Source organism: Rhynchophorus ferrugineus, unplaced genomic scaffold, assembly GCF_030347505.1.
Source record: "Rhynchophorus ferrugineus isolate W39M unplaced genomic scaffold, kcgeb_rfMv2 rfM9, whole genome shotgun sequence".
Classification (NCBI taxonomy): domain Eukaryota; kingdom Metazoa; phylum Arthropoda; class Insecta; order Coleoptera; family Curculionidae; genus Rhynchophorus; species Rhynchophorus ferrugineus.
Genome location: NW_027472588.1, coordinates 29,130,903 through 29,154,400, shown reverse-complemented (window position 1 = coordinate 29,154,400; position 23,498 = coordinate 29,130,903). Strand labels below are relative to the sequence as shown.

Sequence of the window (23,498 nt, the reverse complement as noted above, 5' to 3'; positions counted from 1 at the left end):
ACATCCGCTCATTGCTTCAATGATTTTAGAAATAAAAATCTACTTCGCACTCTCAGCTGCAACTCCCTAGAAGGGTTAATTTATGTTGAGGTCTGGCGATTGTGCTGGCCAGGCAAGATATTTGATGTTCTGGTAACCCTCAAACCAAGAATGAAACTTGTTGGCTGTGAGAATTACCATTATTACCATTACCATCTTATAAAATGGTAATATTTAACAGCAATATGCTAGTAATAATGAAAACTTTATCACTGAGGATATAGAGACAATTTGCAGTAATGCGACCAGTGATATGAATGAGAGTCCCAGCTGAATCCTAGGATATTACCGCCCAAATCATAACTAAACCTACCCTTTGGTTGACTGTAGGAAGTAGTCAGTCCGGATTGTAGGCTTCTTTTGGACCTCTTCATGCATAAATCCTGCCATTTGTAGAAAATATAGCAAACGATAATTCATCAAACCATACGGTATTCTTCCAATCCTCAAATATCCAAGGTAAATCATTGTACTACTTCATTCGCAGTAAGTGAGTGTTAAAAAACTTTGAAATTAATGGGTACCAAGATATAGAAAATCGAATTGAATGAAAGGCGACAAAAAGTAATGTTTTTGTTTTATTACCGAAATAAACGGTACAGTTAAAAAACAATTAAAAATATATAAAAATTAAATATGATGTTTACTTTACAAGTTGAAAACCACAGTTTTATCAAAGGCGCATTCACAGGAAAAACAAGAATTTTCAAAACACTGAATACATATACAACCAAACGAGTAAACATGACAAATTTTAAGCCCGATAAGCGCCACTAGTGGGAAGTAGCCTTTTTTTTATTGTAATTACAAAAATCTGCAGCTGAAGCGCATAGAGCGAGAATATGAATATATGGTGAGGAGAGTATTTGTGAAATACTTGCCCATTCTTTAAATACTCAATAAACCATCATATGAATACAAACCTAGATATGTTGAGTCGGCCAAGATGCAGGAGCTTTAGCTTTTTTAAGGTGTGCGAAAGAGAGGAAGAATTACAATCAAGACTGAAATCGGCTTCTTTCGAACCCTTATTTTACCAATCTTTTTGTATGGGCTCCCAACTACTTCGTTCTTTTGAGAATATTAATAAATTGTGTCGATTATTGCATCGCCTCCAAAGAAAACACATATTATCGATGCAGAAACCGGATGTAAGTCTAAACATGGGCCAATATTGTAGATAACGGTGGGTCCAAATAAATATGTAATAATTTCTATGCAGTGAAGCTTTAAAGTTCCTAATATAATCGCGATTTTCAATTCGTACTCGTAATAAATTGTGTTGGTATAAAACTTGAAAACTATACCTTGTGGGATCCTTGGTTTCTGACAAAATCTCCAGCAACTCGTCATTGGATAAGAAGAAGAACCTTGGGAAGAACAACCTCTTCTTTTCCAAATAATCATTCAGTCCACGCTGTATCATTTCCAATAAGTTGTTGCACTTCTTCAGTCTTTCGGCCATCTTATCTATTTCCACCACGGATAAAACTTTTGGATCGGAGTAAACGGTCTTCATGAGATCTCGCCAAATCTTGTCAACGGCACTGAACCTTCGTCCTTCCTCCGGCATTTGTTGCTGGATATCCGGCGACGAGAAAATCGGTTCCAGATACATCCAGGTGGATTGGACTTTAAGCCACTCGTCCATAATCTCCTGCAGGAGCTGTAGTTTAGATTCCCAATCTCTGCAACATAAATTGGTTAATTGATATTGAAACTCATATTACTCGTATGGATTTTACAGAATTTCCTTTTGGAAAGGTTTGATGTACGGTGAATTTTTCATCGTTTGAGTCTTGACAATATGATCGTCCAACTGCACCTGGATATCGTCTACAGCAGACAAGATGTAAGTTCCGGTATCTCGGTAAAGGAGAACGATGAACTCCATGTCTACCCATTCGGATATCATCTTGTTCAAGTTCTTTTCGAGGTTGTTTTCCTTGGTAGCGGCTTCGGAAATGGCTTCGAATTTGTCGATGTAATCATTTAGGCCGTAGTCGATTATTTTCTCCAAGGTGAGTTCGTCGTCAACTATAAACAAATATTAAATCAAATACTATCGAATAACATCAAAGAATGGAGATTTGGTTAAATAAAATATACAATGTACAACAACCCGATACTATAGATGTTTGTGTTATAAAAAAATATTGATACAAAAAGGTGTTGGGCATATCTGTCGTCTGATCATTCGCCAGTAATAATAACAATATTTCCAAAAACAATCACCAAATATAAGCCCCTTTCACTAGTTAGACAAAACCTAGAGGGAATAATTTCTCTAAATTTACCTTTAAAAGTGAAATGTAATATAGAAACGCAGTAATAAACATGATAGAAAATCTATGGAATCTATGGCTATATGGTTCGCTACTCCTAATAGTGATACATCTAAAAGAAAAACTTTATATTGTTTACCATTCACCAAAAAATTGCGGAAAAGAAGCTATAGAAGAATTGGCATCAATTAAGAACAAAAAAAAAACGATAAAAGAGCTGAAAGGGTTGATCCAAAACGAACAAAAAAAAAGGAATTTAAAAAAACTTGGGGAATATAATACCAACTAAGGCTACAGATTATTTGTTACCCACCTACTAATATAAATGACAATAATTGGGCTAGAAACAATTATTGTTAAAGCAAAAGAAAATGCTGATATCTCCTCTAATCAGCTTAAAATTGGATTAAAACCCTTCCCGTCTGAGCTATATTAAACCTATTCCCTAATCTACGCTATTTAAATATGTAGAAAATAAAATTACAAACTTCCTAAACTCCTGATTTCAAATGAACTTACCCCATGAGAAAATTACAATCAGAGAAGTTAAACAAATAATAATGCGAGAGATTTCTTGCAAAAAAGCTCTAGAATATGATCTAATATCCGCGAAAATTTGTCAAAGAAGAGTGTAAAATTAATAACACTCATATTCAACGCAATATTACGAATAATTTATTTCCCTAGCACTTCGAAGGTAGCTAAAATAAACATAATTCCAAAAACCTGGGAGACGACAGAATATGTTTATTAACTACCGGCTTATAAGTTTATTAACAATAATGTCCAAAGTTTTTAAGAAATTATAGATAAAGAGGTTTAATAATATAAAAGTAAAGAGAATTAACATTCTAGAATATCAATTTGGATTTTCTAATAAGCATAGAACCAAAGATCGACTTCATAGACTGATCATTAAAATAAATCGAGACTTAAATGCCGGAAGATTTTATTCGGCTTCATTCCTGGACATATTGTGTTGCAGGTTCAATATTTTCCCTTATCCTCACTTTCAATTGCAAAAGTCTTATCTCATAAATAGATATTTTACCATAGAACAATACGTAGAACACAGTGAATACATCAAATATATGCAGGAGTTCCGCAAGTCAGATTACCACATCCGATACTATATAGAGCTGATCTGAAGACCAAAAGAACCACTATTGTGGAAACATGTGAAGACGATACAAGAGCAGAATGTTAACACAACACCACCAAAGAATATTCAAACATATCTAAATAAAATACAGTTCTAGCTGAAAACATGGCGAATCAAGCAAATGAATCAAAATCTACACATGCAACTTTTATTCTGCCTAAATGAACATGTCGAACAGTGAATATCAATAATTGTCAACTCCCTTAAGCCGAAGATATTGACTTCATAGATAACAAGATATTCATGTACAAATCAATAGTTAAACCTATTTGACCATATGGAATCTGAGAAAATCACAATTAGACCCGGGAGGTGACTGCGATAAAGTTCCATTTTTTAAACATTTTTGATTTTAACTAGCTTATTGGTGGTCAAAGTAACATTTTCGTGGTAACCGCCGTAATAATGGTAGTTGCTATATATAGAAAATTTATTATGATGATATATTATTTTGTAATATTAAAACTTGTTTTTTTTCAGCAGATTGAGCTAAACTGAACTTAATTCGCCAATGTATTAATCCCGACTCGTACATATTTGCAGGCTTAGCCCTTTCTTGGGATATACTGTGTATTATATTATACAGTGTGTGTTAGTTTACAGCAATATATTGAATAACAAAAATAATATTGCAAAAATATGGCACTATTTTGGGATATTATGAATATCAGTTTTATTTCATTGTGTTTAGTTATATTAGTAAAATTTCGTCTTTATTCCTGTTAATTTTACTTCCATGATTTAGCAAGCCACCTGAACCATCCAAAATTTTAGCAAATCTAATTAATGGGTGATGAGAAAAATGGAGGAAAGAAATTGAGGTGACTTTTGGGAAGTTTTTGAAAAATCATAACCAATTAGTCCAGTTTTTCAACATCATTACCAATAGATTGCAAAACGACAACTACGTTAATATTAAACCAGACAAAGTACCATATGGAGAACACGTAGGAAGCACAATACCAACTGTTAATGAAGTTGCAAATGTTATGTCTAACGACTGATTTGAGCGTCGAGATATATGTAGAAAATGTAGAGATAACGCTGTTCAGGTAACCTAAGACAATCGTCGTTCTTGCAATACTGTAACATATTTATTGATGTTTTAGAAAGGAAACGTTAGATATCATTTAAACATTTTAAAAAGAAATCCAGTGACAGGTACAATTTTTTTTTGTATTTCCATAAAAACGATCCAAATAATTACAATATATTTTTGAAAAATTGAGATATTCAGATTTAATATATTTAAACAGGACAAGATCTGTCAGACCTGAATTTATATAATAGTAATCATAATTGCCCACTCAGCAAATTGTTGAACCACTAAGGGTAATCATTTTTGAAAGATCGGAAGGGTAGATAACCACTTACCTTTAATGGGGAATCCAACAATTTCGGACACTTTCTCCCAGTGCCGTTCTTTCATTCCCGGATTACCCAGTGTTTGGATAATCGGCATTTGTTCCTTGAATTCTTCCACCTTTTCTCTGACCGTAGTCGCCAGGTTTAAGGTGGCAGGTTTGTCCGCAAACACTTTCTCCAACTTATAAATATTTCTATAATAAGTACCCACGTCCGCGTCAATCTGTTCTGGATCATAAGATCCCACACGCGATTTCATCCACAGCTCGTGCTTGTTGAGGAAATCAGTTGCGTTGTCGTACAGCTTCTTGTAAGGAGCTAGCTTCTCGTGGATCTGTTTTCGGAGAGGGTATTGAGACAACTCAAAACCGAAAGCTTGTTCTTCTTCGTTGAAGCGATCGATGCGCTCCATGGCAGTTATCAATCTAAATAATGAGAGGGATGTGAGATGTTGGGCAAAAACCAAACACTTAATTGGTAGAAGGAAACTGAGCGGTAGAAGTAAATTAAACAGCACCAATATTAAAATAAGCAGATGGAACTTTTGCAGGATAAGCGTCTCGAGCGACGGAGAGAGTTCTTCATGCAGCTCTACAATCAGGACCCACTACAGGGTCTAACAAGACTGCCAGCAAATCACAATCCAGAACAGTGGATAAATTGCGAATGGCAATAAAATAATTAAAGTATGGTAAGACCGCAGGAGTCCACCAACTGGTAATATTGACAGATATAAACATTGATAATGATATTGATAGTGATAAGCATTGTTTCACATTTCAAGTGCTACCCACACATCTTTGGAGATTTGAAAGACTACCTGGTCGCGGAAACTTGCCCTGAAGTGACAAGTTGGACCGGGTTATGTGGGACTGCCTCTGGGCTAACCAATCCACTAAACCGAAACCGCCTCACAGTTCACCTCCGTGGGTCGCTACTGCTACCGCATTAAATTTATGAATATGGCACCCGCTAATCGGGCAGCCGTTATTGGGCACCCGACGAAATAACGGATAGTGAACTATTGATTCGCAAACTTGAGTTAACAAACGACTGGATACTGTCGTATGAAGGCAAAAGTTATGACTGCAGCGACGGATGAGGTCGTTTCAGCCTGGAAAAGGGAGAGGTTCCAGCATGTCGACCAATTCCCGAACAAGAAGCGTTTTCAGAAGAACTTGAGCTGAGTTGTTGTTTGTGAAATGATTAAGACATGAAGTGCTTCATTTCTGGAGTGTCAGTTTGTGTGTTAAGATTCTGCTGAGGAGCTTATTTTGGAAAACTTGAAGCCGTTTCACCTGATTGGGTGTAACAAAATTGAAATATATGATTATGGTAATAATATAATATATTAGATCCGTAGAGAAGTACGGACCGAATTAACATCTTGTAAAATAAATATTTGATGGAGATGGGAAGTCTGCTAGAAGGGCAGAAGATAGCAGGTTTGTTATTCCCGAATTTTTCTGGATTGTTTTCTGAATTTGGCAATGCCAACCGAACCGTCGGTCGAGGTGGTTGAAAGACTACAGTCAGCATGGAAGAAAGTGATAATTGTTCCTGTAGTGAAAAAACGGAGATAGTTAACATTGTAAAAATTATCGAAGTATTTTATCAATTGTCGAAAAAGTGTTTATGCTTGGTGTTTAGCTCTGACAGCTGAACATGTTCTAAAAATTATCAAAATTCTTCAGAATGTGTCCGAGTGCGAAGTGATCTGTCAAATTTATTTGAGATCTGAGCCGGTGTTCGCCAAGAATGTTATGCGAAAAGTATTTTAACACAGACATGACTTTCAATATGATGCTACAAATGCTTTGAACAATCTGATGTTCGATGATGATAGAGCTATGTTCTCTGGTACAGATGTTGAGTCTTCTAGCATACTTCTATATCATGAACGTTCGCACTGCAACACCGCTTGGCTTGAATCTTAATAAAGAAAATACGGAATTATTAACAACTAATGTCTTCGAAAATGATCTGAAAAATAGGAGACTAACATTGTCCGAAGCCAAACAGCTGCAGCCGATCGCCAACTGTGGCGAGATTTAATGAAGCATAATCAAAGTCCTGCGGCACCAAAAAAATTAAACCGGCGTTTAAAAAATAAACACTCTCTATGGATTGATGATAATTAATCTAAATAACGTGCGTGTATAAACTTACAACAGTGTATTTCATTGAAAAATAACGGGCGTACCTTTCATCCAACTTTGTAGCTTTCTTATGATAACGTGGTAGTTCTTCCACGTTACCATTATACTGAAGTTCGTCGACCATTTTGGCGTATAGATCGAGATCTTCGACAAATTTCTGGATTTTCGTGGTGAGCAAAGCTTGAAACTCTTCCATCTTAGAGTCAACCATCTGTCTGTGCTCTTCTATAACCTTCGGCATGTGTAGATACCTATGAAATTAGTAACGCATTAAAATAAACTTTGCTTAGGTCATTTTTTAATAATTACCAGTGGAATGTTATATTATTTTGCTTCATTTCAACCGGTGTGAAGATAGCGTGGTCCGAAAGGAATAATATATAATCCATGACTTCCCTCAACCTATCCTCCATCTGGTACAATATAACTGACTCCACATCATTGACAAACTTGATTAGGTTCATTAATTGTTCGGTGTCAGTGGGGATGTTTAAAGCTCTATCGGAGATACCTTGATATTCCTCACCTAAACTAAAAAAGTAGAACTATAAATAAAATAAGGTTAGCAAAGAAGGAATTTATATTTTCCTAATAGAAGGATTTAAGTCGAAATTCTTGTTTAATGAAGCCATACTGTAGCACATTTGAAAAGTTAATCATAACCATTGAGAGTAACTTCATTCGTCTATATATTAGTCAAATATTAGTGAGATTTAAAAATGAGATTCTTGGTAATTTTAGATATATTTTGCTATTCTACATCTAAGAAGACAAAAATGTAATGCAGGTTCATCGAAAGTGGTATTGTGTTTATGGATGAGTGCTAGATAATTTATTAGCTCCTTTTTGTTCTGGAAATGACATTAAATATACAATGAAGAATTCGATTACATTTTTAAATATCAAATTGATCTCGCTACATTGTTACGGCATAATAGACGCGCGAGCTCACTTTTGACCAAAAAACAACGACGATTTGATGATTCGGAGCAGTGTTTGAAGATGATCAAGTGTAATAAACCCGAGTTTTTGCGTCGATATGTGACAATGGATAAAACATGGCTCCATCATTTCACTCCGAAGTCCAATCGACAGTGATCCGAGTGGACTGCACACGATGAACCCGCTCCAAAGCGTGGGAAACGCAACAGTCGGCTGGCAAGGTTATGACGTCTGTATTTTGGTATGCGCATGGAATAAGTTTCATTATCTACTTTGAAAAAGGAAGGACCATCAACAGCGACTATAACATAGCGTTATTAGCATTTGAAGGACGAAATCGCCGAAAAACTGCCGCATTTGCAGAAAAAGAACGAGTCAATGCACCGTGTCACCAGTCAGTGAAAACGATGGCAAAAATCCACGAATTGGGCTTCGAATCGCTTCCTCATCCGCCGTATCCAGATCTGGCCCCCAACGACAATTTCCTGTTCACAGAACAATCTCAAAAGAATGCTCGCTGGGAAGAAATTTTCGTCGAATGGGTGATCGCCAAAACTGAGACCAATTTTGAAGCAAAGGACAAATCGTACTACAAAAATGATATCGAAAAGTTGGAGGGTCGCTATAATTAGTGTATCACCCTTGAAGGGAATTATGTTAAATAAAAAAAACCTGACTGACCTGTTATATGGAGACTGGGAATGGGAAGATTCTTGCTGTCGCAGACAATAGCAAAGGAGCTCCACGAAAATTACAACAGGTAAATGAGAACATAAATAATTGGATCCAAACCTGGATAATAAAAATTAACGAAAGTACATCTGAGCATATGTAGTTCACGTATAATCAGACCGCACATCGAAGAAGTAGCAGATAAAGAGGGAATTAGCTAGTCTAGTTTCTTTATCTAACAAAATTAAAAGATTTCGTTTTTACATTCTACACATTCCCTAGCTGATATTCCTTACGTTTTGCACATATATTGATAGGTCTTAACGCAGCGCTGTATCAACATATCCCTGAAGCTCTCCGCTTGCATTTCGAGCGCTTTGATCAAATCGCCGCGGTTCATCTCGTACATTTCCATGGTGACGACGTGCTGCGAACTCAAAGGAACCTTGTCCATGATCGCTTTGAACCTCAAAATTTGTTTGGCGTAGTCCTCCAGTTTGTGATCTTCCGAGAGGAATTTCCTTATTTCCTCTTCGGCCTCCCCGTTAATCAGCGGCATGTACTCGTCGAAATCCTGTACTCTCAGTTCCGGTCCGATTCTCTGATTCTCCAACAGGTCCCTGATTTGAATTTTGTATTTGGTGATGGTTTCCTCGGGAATAGTCGGCTAGAAATATTGCAGATGCTGCAAAATTTTAAACAGATAATAAATTCGCATACCTTCAAGAACTGATCCTGTTCGGCCCAGTCTAAATACAGTTTCGTTTCCAATCGTGGAATATCCATTACTGCATCGACGATGGCATCAATCTTACTAATGAGGACATCCTTAAAGTTCTTAAACGGTGGTTCAAAGCATAATATGTTGACACGTTGAACCAGCTTTATTTGGAATCCTTTATTCGAATACTGCAATACAAAAAATCATACTATTATTGAAACACTATCACTAAACTGTTCATTATGATAGAAACAAAAGAAATATCCTAAAACACATTATTTAAAATATTCTCCATCAAACTCCTATAACTATTTTTCATTCAAAATTCCGTCCAGGAACCAGACCTCAACAGCTATTTCCCAAATATTCAATGCAAGTACAAATATTCTCATGATAGAAAACTAACTTCTCGTGTTTCATCTCCCATAAAGTTGAAGTCTTATTTTAATCCAGTTAAAAAGAGATACAAGCTGTCTGATAAGTTCGAACATGTCACCGAATCAGCATGCAAAAGTCGTTCGATTGTCAAATGTCTGCAAAATTCTTAAAAAACAGTGATAATAAACCGTCAAGCGCTGTTTTGGCACTTTATTTTGATAAATTTCAAATCGTTGCTTAATATTTTTGATTATTCTGATTAAAAATGCCAGGTCAGCGTTGGGAACTATCGACTGAAAACGACTATGCACTGTTTAGTAATTGTCTACTTTTTACTATCGACTGCCTTAGTCACTATTTTTGTGTCACCTTTTACCTGTGACTGCTTCAGTCGACTGTTCGGTTTATTCGGTTCAGTCGCTATATTCGGTCCGAATTATTTTATTATTATTTACTATCGACTGTTTCAGTCGTGTACTCTTAGTTACAATGTTTGGTTCTACTAGTTTCATTCGACTGATTTTTAACGTTCTGGCTCTATCGTCCTAGCCGTGATCTTGACACAGAATAGTGCGTTTAGAGATTAAATTATTAGTTCATTAGTATATATAAGTCGGTAGTACAAAAAGTAAAATGAATTATCGATCTAGGAAGTGTTATATACCCGAATGCACAGATAGGAAAGAAATGCATAATCGTTTTCGTTCGAAGAATTATTTGGCTGTCATTATAACATTGTTGATAATGTGAAAAATCCCAAACCGATTGGACTAAGTATCAAAGAAATTTATTATAGTTACACCATATTTTATTGTAAGTTGCGGAAAGTTTATTCATATATATAAATGTCAAATATTTGTTTTTTTAATTTTAGAAATGAATCGGCTTCCGAGAGAAGCTATGCACACGGCTATATATTTTTCTTCTTGGGTCAGTAGTTGCAGCTCCAATAAAATAATAGCTCCTGAATGCCTATTAAGAGAGGATCAACCTTAATTAAGATAATTCGTCATTCGATACACGAAGAATTTTGGTGTAAAATGTATCGTCCAAGCAGGAAAAAATCTTAAAGAGTTCATTTCGTTAAAGGAAAAAAAAGTGTACTTATCCAAATAAATATATTGGCTTAAGACTACTTAACTAAGATAGTTAAATTTGGATCTAGCTCATGGATTCAGGAATATACATCCTTGGCTAGTATGTTAATTTTTTTTTCATCTCATTGGCCTTTACTTAATTTTCTTATTTTATCCCGAGATATTGCCACGTCAATAATATAGCTATATAAATAAATATTTGAAAATGTTTGAAAATATCTTTAAAAATTGTAAAATTAAAACCATTTAATTATACACTACAGAATAATTTTCCAGATAGAATATTACTAATAATAAGGTGTGCTATATACTTTTGGGTAAACCCATAATAGATCTCAAATAGATTAAAATGATGGCACTAAACAAATATAGAAAAGGGAAAGGACTGAAGAAGTAAGTTTGATTTGTTATAAAGTTCTTTGTTTATGATTTTATATATATACTATTTATAATTTATAGATATATTTATTTTTACAGATTATATTTCATTCGTTGAATTCATAAATTGATTTCAGAAATTAAATTGATTTTTATTTAATTTTTATCGATCAACTAAACGTGACATCAGGGCTCTCACGTGCCGCACCTGCGTGGCAAACTTTATCGTCCAATCAAATCCATTTTTTCCAAGAACCAATCAAATGTCTTCACAACGAGATGTTTTTTACAGATGCCTATAACGTAGATTTAAATTGGCCAATCAAATTACTTGAATAGCCGACTTAACCCCATCTGGGTGTTGGACAAAGCAAAACTTTTCGCCAGAGATTCCTATTGAGTTGACTCTCTATTACTCTATTCTAACGACTGTTTCGACTATTTTCGGTCGATAGTTACCAACGCTAGTCAAAACCATCGAATATAACAGTTAGGTTAGGTTGTTCTACAGTTGTTTACAATGACATTTCGCATATTCACAACAGATATAGCTGATCAAATTACATACAAACACTTAATACCAAATATTATTAAAAACTAAATAAACTATGAAAGTTACTAACCTTAATATCCATTATATACTGAATGTAGTCATAAAGCGACTTTAAGCACAATGTCTGAAGATGATTGGTCATGATGGTAGCCACGGCGTTATAAAACGATTTCATACGTTTCGGTTTCGAAGGGTCGGGAAGCTTGTTCTTTTTAGCCCCTTGCAGAAATACATCCGTCACCGCATAATAATACTGGTCTATAAGGACGCCTCTGCAACGATCTATACTTCTTTGTACCACGTACTTGAATTCCTGGAGATCGAACGCACCCTGATGACTCATCAACTCGCCGATATCGATAAGTCGAAGTTTCCTTAAAATTCATCGCTTGTTTAATTATAATAAAACCATTAATATTATAAGATGCTTCACCTAAACTTGGTGTACCAAAGGTCAAGCAAAATGGCCAAGCACGGATTAATAACGTGCAGATTCTTCTCCATTTTGGCTTTCGCATAATCGAAACACGGCTTGTAACTATTGCCGATAGCCTTTCTCTCTTGTATAAAGGGTATGTCATGTTCTTTGGTGGCTGCGGTAAAGGCGGAATCTTGCAGAACGAAATCGATAATGGCTTTTTTATTCGCCATCATAAAATCTTCCTTAACATCATCGACGGTTTTAGCCAGAGTATCCTCCCATACTCTTAGCTTCCGAGGCACTAATGATAACACCTATAAATCATTAAAAATTATTTAAATACACAGCATTAATTAAAATGTTCGTGGTAAACCATCTGTAATAAAACGATTATTCCAAAAATTTTATTTCTTGATGGGGAGCCCACAGTACAACGCCATAGTTTTGATAATGACCAAATAATAACAAAAATGATCAAGAGCAAGAGGGAAATATTGCTTCAATGGCTTCACGTTCTACATAAAAAAGGCAACAGTTATTTAAATATACAAAACATTCAACAAAAGATATAGCAAATGTATTTATGAAAACTCCACAAATGGGCCCAAGATCAAAGACCTCGCGAAGAAACAAGCCAAGAAGAGCAGGTAGGCTTAAACCAGCTGTGCAGATAAGATTTACAAACCCTGCTAATTTAAAAAGAGTTGTTTTCATTCATTTTAATTCTGATTTCAATCTATAGTCTATTCAAAACCACAGGGAACTCACGGAATCAAGATGTTTAATGTATTGCCTGCTGCAACTTGTAAATTCGTTTTAAATCAAACAATATTTTCCTCATTTTATTCTTGGATTATATACTCTTGGATTCACCGAAAAGAAACCGTCCTCATATGAAGCAGGAGACGAATCAAGATCAGCTTAATGTTAACTCTATCCGAAATCAGATATATGAAATGTATAAAGGCAGTGAGTAGTTTTTTCGATATAAACCTAATCTACTACAATTAATTCAGAGGAAACTGTTGTTCTGAAAAGTATCATACACTGTTAGGTAATATAGAATTTCAATGATGTAAACATAACCCACCAAGAGGTCTAATGGAACTTGCAGAATTTAGCAGAATTTTAAAGAATTAAAACGAAGCATTATTAAAAAACATTTACAAGAATCCAATGTTTAAGAACATATAACAGGTCAATTGAAAATTGACCCCGGCCTAACACATAGATGGCGCTACTAGATTTAAATCCAGTTAGCCCTAACCCTCAAAAGATGCATGTATAAATTTGACAGATGTCGGATCATTAGTTTGTGATTTAGAGTATTTTGAGTGAAGCAACTTTTGTTATTGTTAAAAAATGGATAAAAAGGAATTTCGTATGTTGATAAAATATTGCTTTCGAAGGGAAAAAATACAGATGAAGCAAAAACTTAGCTTGACGCCGAGTTTCGGGACACTGTCCCAAGAAAATCACCGTCAAGGATTGGTATACTAAGTTTAGACATGGTGAAATGAGCACCGAAGACGATGAACGCAATGGATGCCTAAAAGAGGTTTTTACCGATGAAACCATCCACACAATGATTTTGAATGACCGTAAATTGCAGACACTCTAAAGATATCAACTGAACGTGTACATCATATCATTCACGAATATTTGGATGTGAAAAAGCTCTGTGCAAAGTGGGTGCCACGCGAGCTCACTTTTGACCAAAACAACGACGATTTGATGATTCGGAGCAGTGTTTAAAGATAATCAAGCCTAATAAACCTGAGTTTTGCGTCGACAATGGATGAAACATGTCTCCATCATTTCACTCCGAAGTCCAATCGACAGTCATCCGAGTGGACTGCACACGATGAACCCGCTCCAAAGCGTGGGAAAACGTATTTTGGGATACGCATGGAATAATTTTCATTGACTACCTTCAAGAAGGAAGCACCATCAACATCGACTATTACATAGCGTTATTGGACCATTTGAATGACGAAATCGCCGAAAAACGGCCGCATTTGAAGAAAATGAAAGTGCTGCTTCACCAAGATATGCACCGTGTGATAAGTCAGTGAAAACGATGGCAAAAATCCATGAATTGGGCTTTGAATTGCTTCCTCATCCACCGTATTCTCCACATCTGGCCCCCAATGACTATTTCCTGTTCTCAAATCTCAAAAGAATGCTCGCTGGGAACAAAAGTACTACAAAAATGGTATCGAGAAGTTGGAAGGTCGCTATAATCAGTTTATCACCCTTGAAGGGAATTATGTTGAATAAAAAATTGAATAAAAACTAATTTTGCCAAAAAATATGTTTTACTGTGGTAGGCCGGGGACTTTTCAATTGACCTGTTAATAAAATCAAGGAAGACTATTATTTCAATATGTGTATTTAGATGAGACATTGATATTTCAGAATTGGACCAATATACCCAACGGTCACTCATGGCAAGATGATAATAAAAAATAGTGTTAAGACAACAAAAATAGATTGAAAAATGTAAAGGTTGGAATAGCAGTTGATTAGATTTTATGAGTCATAACGTTTATTTATAATTCATGGCAGATATATTGTTCTTCCTGCTGGAAACAGGAATTACTAGGACATAAAATTGTTGTTCTCCAAGGAATACTACTACATAAAAAAACCACCTAGAACTCTACCTCATAGGTGGTGTGATAGAGTTTAATGTACATAAAATAAAACACAACCCCAACTTACAAACTATTGTAACTGTATAATTAATTGTAGTTTCAAGTCCGTCGATAATATATGCATTTGAAGAACAATAATGTTAAAATAAATTATATTTGGTAACAGTATTTTTGTTAATCACAAATATTAAGCAGCGATTTAAATTTTATCACAACAAGCAAAGCGACTTCTATCGACCAAAACAACTTCTATCAGTTTATAACCTATAATTATTATCATTAATACTTTAAAGAATTTTGCAGACATTTAACAAGTAACCCACTTCTGTAGGCTGTTTAGGTCATACCAGATAGCATTGATATATTTTTTTTAACTAGAAATAAATGAGAAGGAAAATATTGTCTAATTTGGAACTAATTTATAAATTGCAATAGGATAGTTCATCGTTATTTTAAATAGACTATATATAATTGTCTATCTATGGCATGAAATACAATATGTAAATCGCATAATCATTTTTACCACTACTTACACTAGTTATCACAAAGTGCTGATTTTGATTGATTGGTTGATTTGAGAAACGATATATTTGATTATATTATTAAATATATAACAATTTTGTCGCTTGATGTAAGAATAGCGCTTGATGTAAGAACAGACTAAGTTAAAATTAATTAAACCATTAAAATGACAGTAATAATACGTACTCTATTTAAAACTTTCTCGTCTAAAGGTGCTACGTGTACGGTATCTACCCCGTGCTTAACATAATAATAATATCTAAGCATTTCCTTCTCCTGAGCAGAAGGTATGTCATCATTGTCCACCACCTCATTATCTGGATTAGTTATTAAACTAACTAATTTCTGTCTGAATTCTTCACGTTGCTTTCTCAATACCGTATATGACTTCAGTTTATTTTTTTGCTCAGCGGCTGCAAAATCAAGAATCAAATTTTGTATCAAGATTATATTTTATTTGGATATGAAACGTTTGTGCTAAAGCTCTCTATTAGGCATTGTTATTTTTCCGTGTATTTTGGACAAATTACCTTTTTTCTTTTCAGCTGCAAGTTTCTTCCGATATTTTGGATGGGCCGATGCTAAAATCGGTTTTAATATTTCAGGTGGTAATGAGAAAATCGACCTATCCTGAAAATTATAATCGGAAGGTAATTGAAGTCTAGGTATTTTTATATTGAGATCAGATCGTGCTTCCAGTTTAGCCCTTTTTTCCGCTATTTTCTTTAACAACCGATCTCGTTCAACATCTTTACCCGACATGCTATTTTACCAGCTTGCTATTTTACCTGAAATATGTTTTCATATATTCCTAATATGCTAAACCTGCCTAACAACGATAAAATTGACGTAACGTCACAAAGTAAGGTTAAGTAATAACATTTTGCCGAACCGTTTTGCGTGTAGATCTGTTAACAATTACTAATAAAAACAAAAATGGTTTGTAGATATAAAAAGACACTACTTACTACTCATGCAGTTTTTTAATTTCTATCTTCTATTCTGCTATGATTTCTGTCCGTTTATAAATAATTTGTTTTCCATAACAACCATGCAACATTGATTTAACTTTTAATTAGTTTATTTATTTTTTTTAGATTATAGTACGTAATCTCTCCAGATATTTCCATACAACAGCTACTACAATGGCAGTGGAAAAAACAGCTCTAGCTTCATTACGAAAGAAAACAGGATATACCTTTGCCAACTGTAAAAAAGCACTGGAGATACACAATAATGATCTAACTAAAGTAGGAGTTTTGTTGTGATAGTAGTTACCAAAGTTTTATACTGTTTTGTCAATGTCTAGGCTGAGGGTTGGTTAAGGGAACAAGCTCAAGCTTTGGGTTGGTCTAAAGCAACCAAACTAGAAGGTCGCCAAACAACACAAGGCTTAATTGGTGTAACATTTGATAATAATAATGGTGTAATAGTTGAGGTAAATTGCGAAACAGACTTTGTCGCTAGAAATAAGGAGTTCCAAGAGATGGTTCAAGAAGCAACTGAAGTCTGTATGCATTATGCCAGAAATAATCCAAAGTCTACTAAAAATATTATGAAGGTACAATTACATCAGATTAAGTAAATATCTGAATTAATTGTTATAATTGCAGATTGGGTTAGATGGAAATCAATTAAAATCTTTAAAAACTGAAGATGGTACAACATTAGCAGATAAATTGGCTTTAATGATTGGAAATGTTGGTGAAAATGCTACTCTAAAAAGAGCAGTTTGTTTAAAAGTTAATAATGGGATTTATCTAGAAGGTAGGTAATATATTGTTTTATGTAATTTCCTATATTGTCTAAGAATTTTTAAAGGATATGCTCATCCTTCTGGAAATACTAAAGGCAATGTGCATTTAGGAAGACTTGGTGGACTAGTAGCACTCAAATCTCTAGATAATTCACATTCAGAAGAGAATTTACAAGAAATTGGTAAAGGTTTATGTCAGCATATAGTTGGTATGGCCCCTAAACAAATAGGAAAAATCACCGATGAACCTTCAGAAAATAAAGAAGAAGAATTGTCTTTAATTCATCAAGAATATTTGTTAGATGATAGTCTGAAGATTAAAGATGTTTTAGAGGAAAATAAAGTTGAAGTTATTGATTTCCAAAGATTTGAATGTGGAGAAATACACAACACTGTTGGTGACCAACCTTTGGAATTAGTGGAAACTTGTCAGTAAACATTTTTAAAATATAAATAGTGGACTTTTTTTATATTCAGTAATAATCAATATCTGTTGTTAAATATGTTAATATATTTATTCGTATATTATAAATTTCAGTATTTTTAAATCTGACACCCAAACTTTTGATCAGTTAAAATTACAATAATATATAATATAATTTATGACATAAATTATTTGCTATTTATTCAAAATAACGTCCCTCTTTTATATACTATGTTATGAAATTTTCATATAATTACAATATTTCTGTTTTGAAGATACAAATTACTTTATGTTAGATATCTTTTTTTTCTATGTAAATCTTCTATCCTAAAGTATTTCTGTAGTCTCATAGATGGCAGTAGCATACTGGCCGAGTTAAAAAAAAAATATTTTTATTAAAATTATTTTTGATCATTAAAAACCATTATGAGATGTTAATATTTTTTATTATCTTGCATAAGTATATGGAAACATAAACATAAGTACCATAGAAAAATCTTATTAGAAATGGATTAATATTTTCAAAGATATTATATTTTTATTTTTTTATGACAGTTGAAGTTTGTGAGCATGCGCACTAGTTTTATTCGAATTAACGGAATTCAGTTATATTTGTAGTAGAGACATAGAAGTTAAAAAAATTGTTGAATAAATATTTTTTTACGAAAAAGATGTCGCTAACTGGGCAATCGAAGAAAAGAATATCACCCACACAAAATATAAAAGTGGTGGTTCGTGTTAGGTAAATAGTATTTTTAGTTATTAATTTATAATTTATAATTAAATGTTTGATATAAATTATATATTTTATTATGTTATTGTAGGCCTTTAAGCAAAGATGAAATAGAGAAGAAAGTTAGAGCAGTAGTGTCATGTGTATCTTTAAAAGAAATACAGACAAAAGAAAAGAAATATCATTTTGATAGAGTGTTTCAACCAGATAGTTCCCAGATGGATGTATATTCATATGTAGTAGCCCCAATGATTACTGATGTCCTTGAAGGATACAATTGTACAGTTTTTGCTTATGGACAAACAGGAACAGGGAAGACACATACAATGACAGGTGGTGATCCCACATTAAGTTCGAATGTACATTGGAAAAATGTAAGTTGTATATTTTGTCATATGCATGAACATCAAATTTATGAAAATTTGTGTCCAGGATGAACTGGCTGGCTGCATTCCCAGGGCAGCAGCTAATATTTTTGATGAAATTGGTTTAATGGATGCTGTAGATTTTAATGTACGTGTTTCCTTTCTTGAGTTATATAATGAGGAAGTTAGAGATTTACTCAGCGAGGAAGAACGGCCATCTCCACTAAAGTAAGTAGTAATTTTATTTTATTTTAATATGTTTGCTAAATGTTTTTATTTTAGCCTTTTCAATGATTCAAAAGGATCAGTGTATATTCAAGGACTAAATGAAATCACAGTGTTCAGTAGTCAAGATATATATGGTTTATTGCAAAAAGGTACTCATAAAAGACAAACTGCCTCAACTTTGATGAATAACCACAGTTCTAGATCTCATACTGTATTTACTATAACTGTACATATAAGGGAAGTAACATTAACAGGAGAAGATGTTTTAAAAACAGGAAAAGTAAATCTGGTTGACTTGGCCGGTAGTGAAAACATTGCAAAATCGGGTGCCAAAGACAAAAGAGCTCAGGAGCTGGCAAATATTAATAGGTCTCTTCTTACTTTGGGTAGAGTAATACAAATCTTAGCGGAAAAAAATAATAAACATGTGCCATATAGGGATTCTAAATTGACAAGAATTTTACAAGACAGCTTAGGAGGTAATACAAAGACTTGTATTATAGCAACAGTATCACCTTCTTCAAGCTCCTACGAAGAAACTCAAAGCACCTTAGAATATGCTTGTAGAGCAAGAGATATAAGAAATACACCTACTGTAAATGAGAAAGTTACCAAAACTCAAATGATTAAGGATATGGGACATGAAATTGAAAAATTAAAGAGAGATCTCGAAGCAGCAAGAACAGGAACTGGAGTCTATATTGATAAAGAAAATTGGGAGCAGTTGAATACAGATATCCAGGCTACTAATTACACATTAACTTTAAAAAATGAAGTCATAGAAGAGATGAAGAAAAAGGTTTCAGATTTAGAAATTATTCGTGAAAAGAAGATCAAGGAATTTGACCAAGTAATGAATGTTTGTAAAACTAAAGATAAAATAATTGATAAGGCCAAAACAATGCTAAGTAAAATGAATGTTAATTTAAAACAAGAGCAATATGTTTCAGAATACTATGCTCACACAGCAACTGAAACATCTATGAAGGCTAAAGAGCTATTTGAAACAACTAAAAAATTATCTAGTAATCAAGATATTTTACAAAAAAAGTTGGAAAATCAGTATTATAATAATTACACAAATGAGAAGATAATTAAAGAAAAAGGAAATACTTTAAGTCAAAATATAGCAGCTTCATTAAATGAGGAAGAGGCTTTGAGAAATATCACAACTAGTTCATTAAGTAACTTGAAATTAAACCTTGATTCAATTAAAATTGCTCAAAGTGATGCGGTACAAGCTTTAAAACTAAATTTTGAAAGTGACACCATGACCAGTATTGATAACATATTCACGAAAAACACTGATTTCATCACTGAGAAAGTTAGTGGTATTAATACATCTGTTGAGGAGTCTCAAAAGAAAATTGATGCAATGCTAGGCTTTGTGGATGTTCAATCTGAGACATGTAAAAGTGTTTCAACGAAGGTAAATTAAATTTAATTACTAGTCATGATAATTTTATCTTTAATATACATACTGATAGAAAATATTTTTTAAAGCCATTTTTTCCAGTTTAAAACGTATAATCATACATATGCTTCTCAAGTGAGAACGGCTTCTGATCTATTATCTAATATCTACAAAAGGTTAAAAGAACAAAGGCAAAATGAAGAAAAAGTATTACAAGATCTGGAAAGGTTCACAGACATAACAAAAAACCGAATACAGGAACTCGATTTCATTATAAACGCCGTAGACAATTCCAATGTATTAAAAGAAACCGATAACTGCTTAGATGAGCAACGTGCTGATATTGAACAAGGTATAAGTGAGGTAAGTCAACTTGTCCATGTCAAGCATATATTAGTTACAAATCGGAATATTTCAGATACAAAGAACAACGAATGTTATATCTGATAAGTTAAAAGAAAATCGAATTTCGTTAGATTCGCATAGAGACGGATGCCTTAAGTTTGAATCTGAATTGATATCAAGTTGTCAAGAAATTAAAGAACATATCGTTAAGGTATATTAAAACTGAGACAAAATTGTTCCAAACTTATAATGGTTATTTTAGGTTGAAAAAAATAACTTAGATGTTATACAATCTCATAGTATGGACGTCACTACGAAAGTAGAAGAAGCAATAAGGGATTCTAATATATTAATGGAGCAAATAGACACTCACTTAACTACTTCAGAAACTTTATTGAAAAATATGGATAATATTATAAATCAGGACATAATGACGAATATTATCCCAGTCAAGAGGGGTGGTGACACTCCCAAACAAAACGCCCTCAATTTGCCAAAAAGGGTAGGCGAAGGTACTTTACCCAGGGACGTTCTAGTAAAACGATTTAAAGAGGAATTCTCAAAAGTAAGTCTCATTGCTCTGTTGTTAATTATGGTTTCTAAATGGTGTTTTCTTTGCAGAATGTTGAGAATGAATCATTTCACCTAAACATTTCGACTGACTCCATATTACCATTAGAGGATGTAAGTTATTGAAGTAACATTTAAAAACCGTATTATACTTACTTAACTCGCTAACTTTGCAGGATTCAATTAATTCAATTGAAGATCATAGCCGGCATAGTGAATCATTGAACTGCAGCAACAAATCACATAATTAACTATTATAATTTAAGATTCTAAGTGTGTATCCCCTCTAACATACATTTGTATTTATCGTGTAATTTTATATTAATGTTTTATATATATTTGAAATAATAGCTTTTATAGTGTGCAATTGCATTGGACCAAAATATATGTTTTCGAAAATGTCGTTGTTCTTCACGGATCCTATTCAGTCGAACAAAATTCGAATATATGGTTCAATAAATACGTATTTATTAAATGTTTTTCATTTATTACAAGTGGTAATATCACTACTTGGTGTATCTGCCTTTTTCTCTTACTAGACCCTTGAATGAACTTTGGGTTTGAACTGAAATTTTTACGGTAGTTGTCATTTTTAGGAAACTTAAAAGTTTATATACTTTATATAAAGTTCTTTCAATTTGTTTTGTTATTGTCAAATAATATTTATTGTTACTAAATAATCTAACAGTGCAACATACATTTATAAAAACTAGCCAACTCTTGAATAGCCTCTAAACGTTATCAGAGAAGTAGGAAAAAGTAATAGAAAATACGTTAAAAAATAAAATATTTTATTGCCATAAAACATTTACAAATTAAATCTAAAACGAGGGTTATTAAGATATGTAGGGCTCTTACCTACTAAAATCGCCAACTGGGGCATTAATTATGCTTACGATAAAAAGAACGAGCAGCTCAATAGATGTTAGTGAAGGAAACATTTTGTGAGTGCCTGCAGATTAATTGTCAGTGAAAAGTTGATTAAAGCAGATTAATTGTCAGTGAAATAAATGTCGGTACTATTGGAATGCGAGTGTTTTTGGGATGCTTTTGGGATTTGCTAATGAACCGGGAAAAATTCAAGATTCGCCCAAGGAACCTGTTCTAAAATACTTGAAGTCGTTTCACCCATGAAGATGTGACGACCTGAAGAAAATTTTAGAGCCGTAGAGTTCAACACAGTGGTTTAAAATCTTATAACAAGCTCTTGCCGCGAGTGGCCTCCTAGATCTATAAAAAAAGAATTTACATTTAGAAGAAATATTTGCTATGAATGTCGATCTGCATAGATAAACATTGGAATGACCGGTCAATCGTTGAAAAAAATTGATCGAATTTCTAAAAAATTTCGAGATAAACTGACGTATTTCATCTCAGAACCAAATGCCGACCCTAAAACAATCATGAACATGACAGGGCATGGAACATATATTACTAGTTTCCACAATATAGTAATTTTGTTTTAATTAGTTCATATCGTAAGGTCACAATACCAAGCTTAAATAGCGTTTGATGGATTTATATCATGGCGATACATTACCATATTTTAAAACTCGGCACTTTTTCAGACATGATGTAGCTTTACACGCTTCAAAGTTAACACTTCGAGGTTCTGACTGTAAGTATCTTTAGATTTTGTGAATATCCTCTTGTGTTATGTACCAAGAAGTGCTGATAATACTCTAAAGGACTTTTGTTGTTTAGAGATAGTTAGGATTGTTCTTCAAGCAATCGCCGCATTTTGTTAAACCGTACAAATACAACATTTACTCGATTCTTTTAAGCATTACTTTCTCTTCTTGGCATCCACTATAATGCCCAGGTATGGGGAGTCCATATCAGAAAATATTTTGAAGGTATTTATTACTGAAATCTGTCTTTCTATAGTGAAATTTATACTTTATATTTGTGTGTAGATATTATGGCCTTTTTTTGATTTAATCGGAAATGGTGGAGGTAATTTATTTGTACCTGTCTTAATGTTATTGCCTGTAGCTCCTTTATATTAAGGAATATTATTGGTATAATACAGGTACAATATTAACCCAAAGATATTATCTGGGTGTAGCATACCCAAAGGGATATATATTAATTCTGTGTATTCGTCACTGTATCCTACCCTGAAGTAAAAATCACATATATCGAGTTTGAGAATCTGGTTCATTTGTCTAGGTAAGACGCAGTATAACGTTAAATAGATATAACATAGAATAAAGGCGTGCAAGCGTTAGTACGTTCTTCGGCAGCTATTTATATGCTACTATATTCATTAGATCGTAACCCGACTCATTTTTAACACCGATATTTCCGGA

General features: G+C 33.6%; 3 protein-coding genes across 3 annotated transcripts in view; 2 read left to right on the top strand and 1 right to left on the bottom strand.

Annotated features, from left to right (window-relative positions):
• The window catches only part of Dhc36C (Dynein heavy chain at 36C), a 70,341-nt gene extending 53,973 nt beyond the window's left edge, over nt 1-16,368 (bottom strand). The window contains exons 1-12 of the mRNA XM_076414266.1: nt 16,320-16,368; nt 15,882-16,139; nt 15,538-15,764; nt 12,185-12,486; nt 11,822-12,125; nt 9,345-9,533; nt 8,921-9,291; nt 7,320-7,541; nt 7,055-7,261; nt 4,861-5,276; nt 1,785-2,076; nt 1,347-1,727 (exon numbers count right to left, since the gene is read on the bottom strand). Of these exons, the coding sequence (XP_076270381.1) occupies nt 1,347-1,727; nt 1,785-2,076; nt 4,861-5,276; nt 7,055-7,261; nt 7,320-7,541; nt 8,921-9,291; nt 9,345-9,533; nt 11,822-12,125; nt 12,185-12,486; nt 15,538-15,764; nt 15,882-16,113 (3,143 nt within the window). The 5' untranslated portion in view covers nt 16,114-16,139; nt 16,320-16,368. The remainder of the gene's footprint in view (nt 1-1,346; nt 1,728-1,784; nt 2,077-4,860; nt 5,277-7,054; nt 7,262-7,319; nt 7,542-8,920; nt 9,292-9,344; nt 9,534-11,821; nt 12,126-12,184; nt 12,487-15,537; nt 15,765-15,881; nt 16,140-16,319) is intronic.
• On the top strand, nt 16,200-17,639 carry mEFTs (elongation factor Ts, mitochondrial). Its single transcript, XM_076414265.1, has 5 exons — nt 16,200-16,290; nt 16,449-16,601; nt 16,661-16,912; nt 16,965-17,118; nt 17,173-17,639. The coding sequence occupies exons 1-5, from the start codon at nt 16,288-16,290 to the stop codon at nt 17,541-17,543; spliced, it is 933 nt and encodes a 310-aa protein (XP_076270380.1). The 5' UTR covers nt 16,200-16,287; the 3' UTR covers nt 17,544-17,639.
• Nucleotides 17,640-18,110: 471 nt separating this feature from the next.
• LOC143203224 (kinesin-like protein KIF11) lies at nt 18,111-21,661 on the top strand. Its single transcript, XM_076415369.1, has 9 exons — nt 18,111-18,273; nt 18,356-18,638; nt 18,697-18,857; nt 18,912-20,286; nt 20,374-20,634; nt 20,690-20,827; nt 20,879-21,181; nt 21,238-21,300; nt 21,363-21,661. The coding sequence occupies exons 1-9, from the start codon at nt 18,203-18,205 to the stop codon at nt 21,435-21,437; spliced, it is 2,730 nt and encodes a 909-aa protein (XP_076271484.1). The 5' UTR covers nt 18,111-18,202; the 3' UTR covers nt 21,438-21,661.
• The last annotated feature ends 1,837 nt before the right edge of the window (nt 21,662-23,498 follow it).

Excerpts from the sequence above, each read along its gene's own strand:
- mEFTs (XM_076414265.1), top strand. Across the intron at positions 16,602-16,660 it reads ACAATAATGATCTAACTAAA|GCTGAGGGTTGGTTAAGGGA; the intron begins GTAGGAGTTTTG and ends GTCAATGTCTAG. Across the intron at positions 16,913-16,964 it reads CTACTAAAAATATTATGAAG|ATTGGGTTAGATGGAAATCA; the intron begins GTACAATTACAT and ends TTATAATTGCAG.
- LOC143203224 (XM_076415369.1), top strand. The coding sequence starts at position 18,203 with ATGTCGCTAACTGGGCAATCGAAGAAAAGAATATCACCCACACAAAAT. Across the intron at positions 18,639-18,696 it reads CGAATGTACATTGGAAAAAT|GATGAACTGGCTGGCTGCAT; the intron begins GTAAGTTGTATA and ends ATTTGTGTCCAG. Across the intron at positions 20,287-20,373 it reads GTAAAAGTGTTTCAACGAAG|TTTAAAACGTATAATCATAC; the intron begins GTAAATTAAATT and ends CATTTTTTCCAG.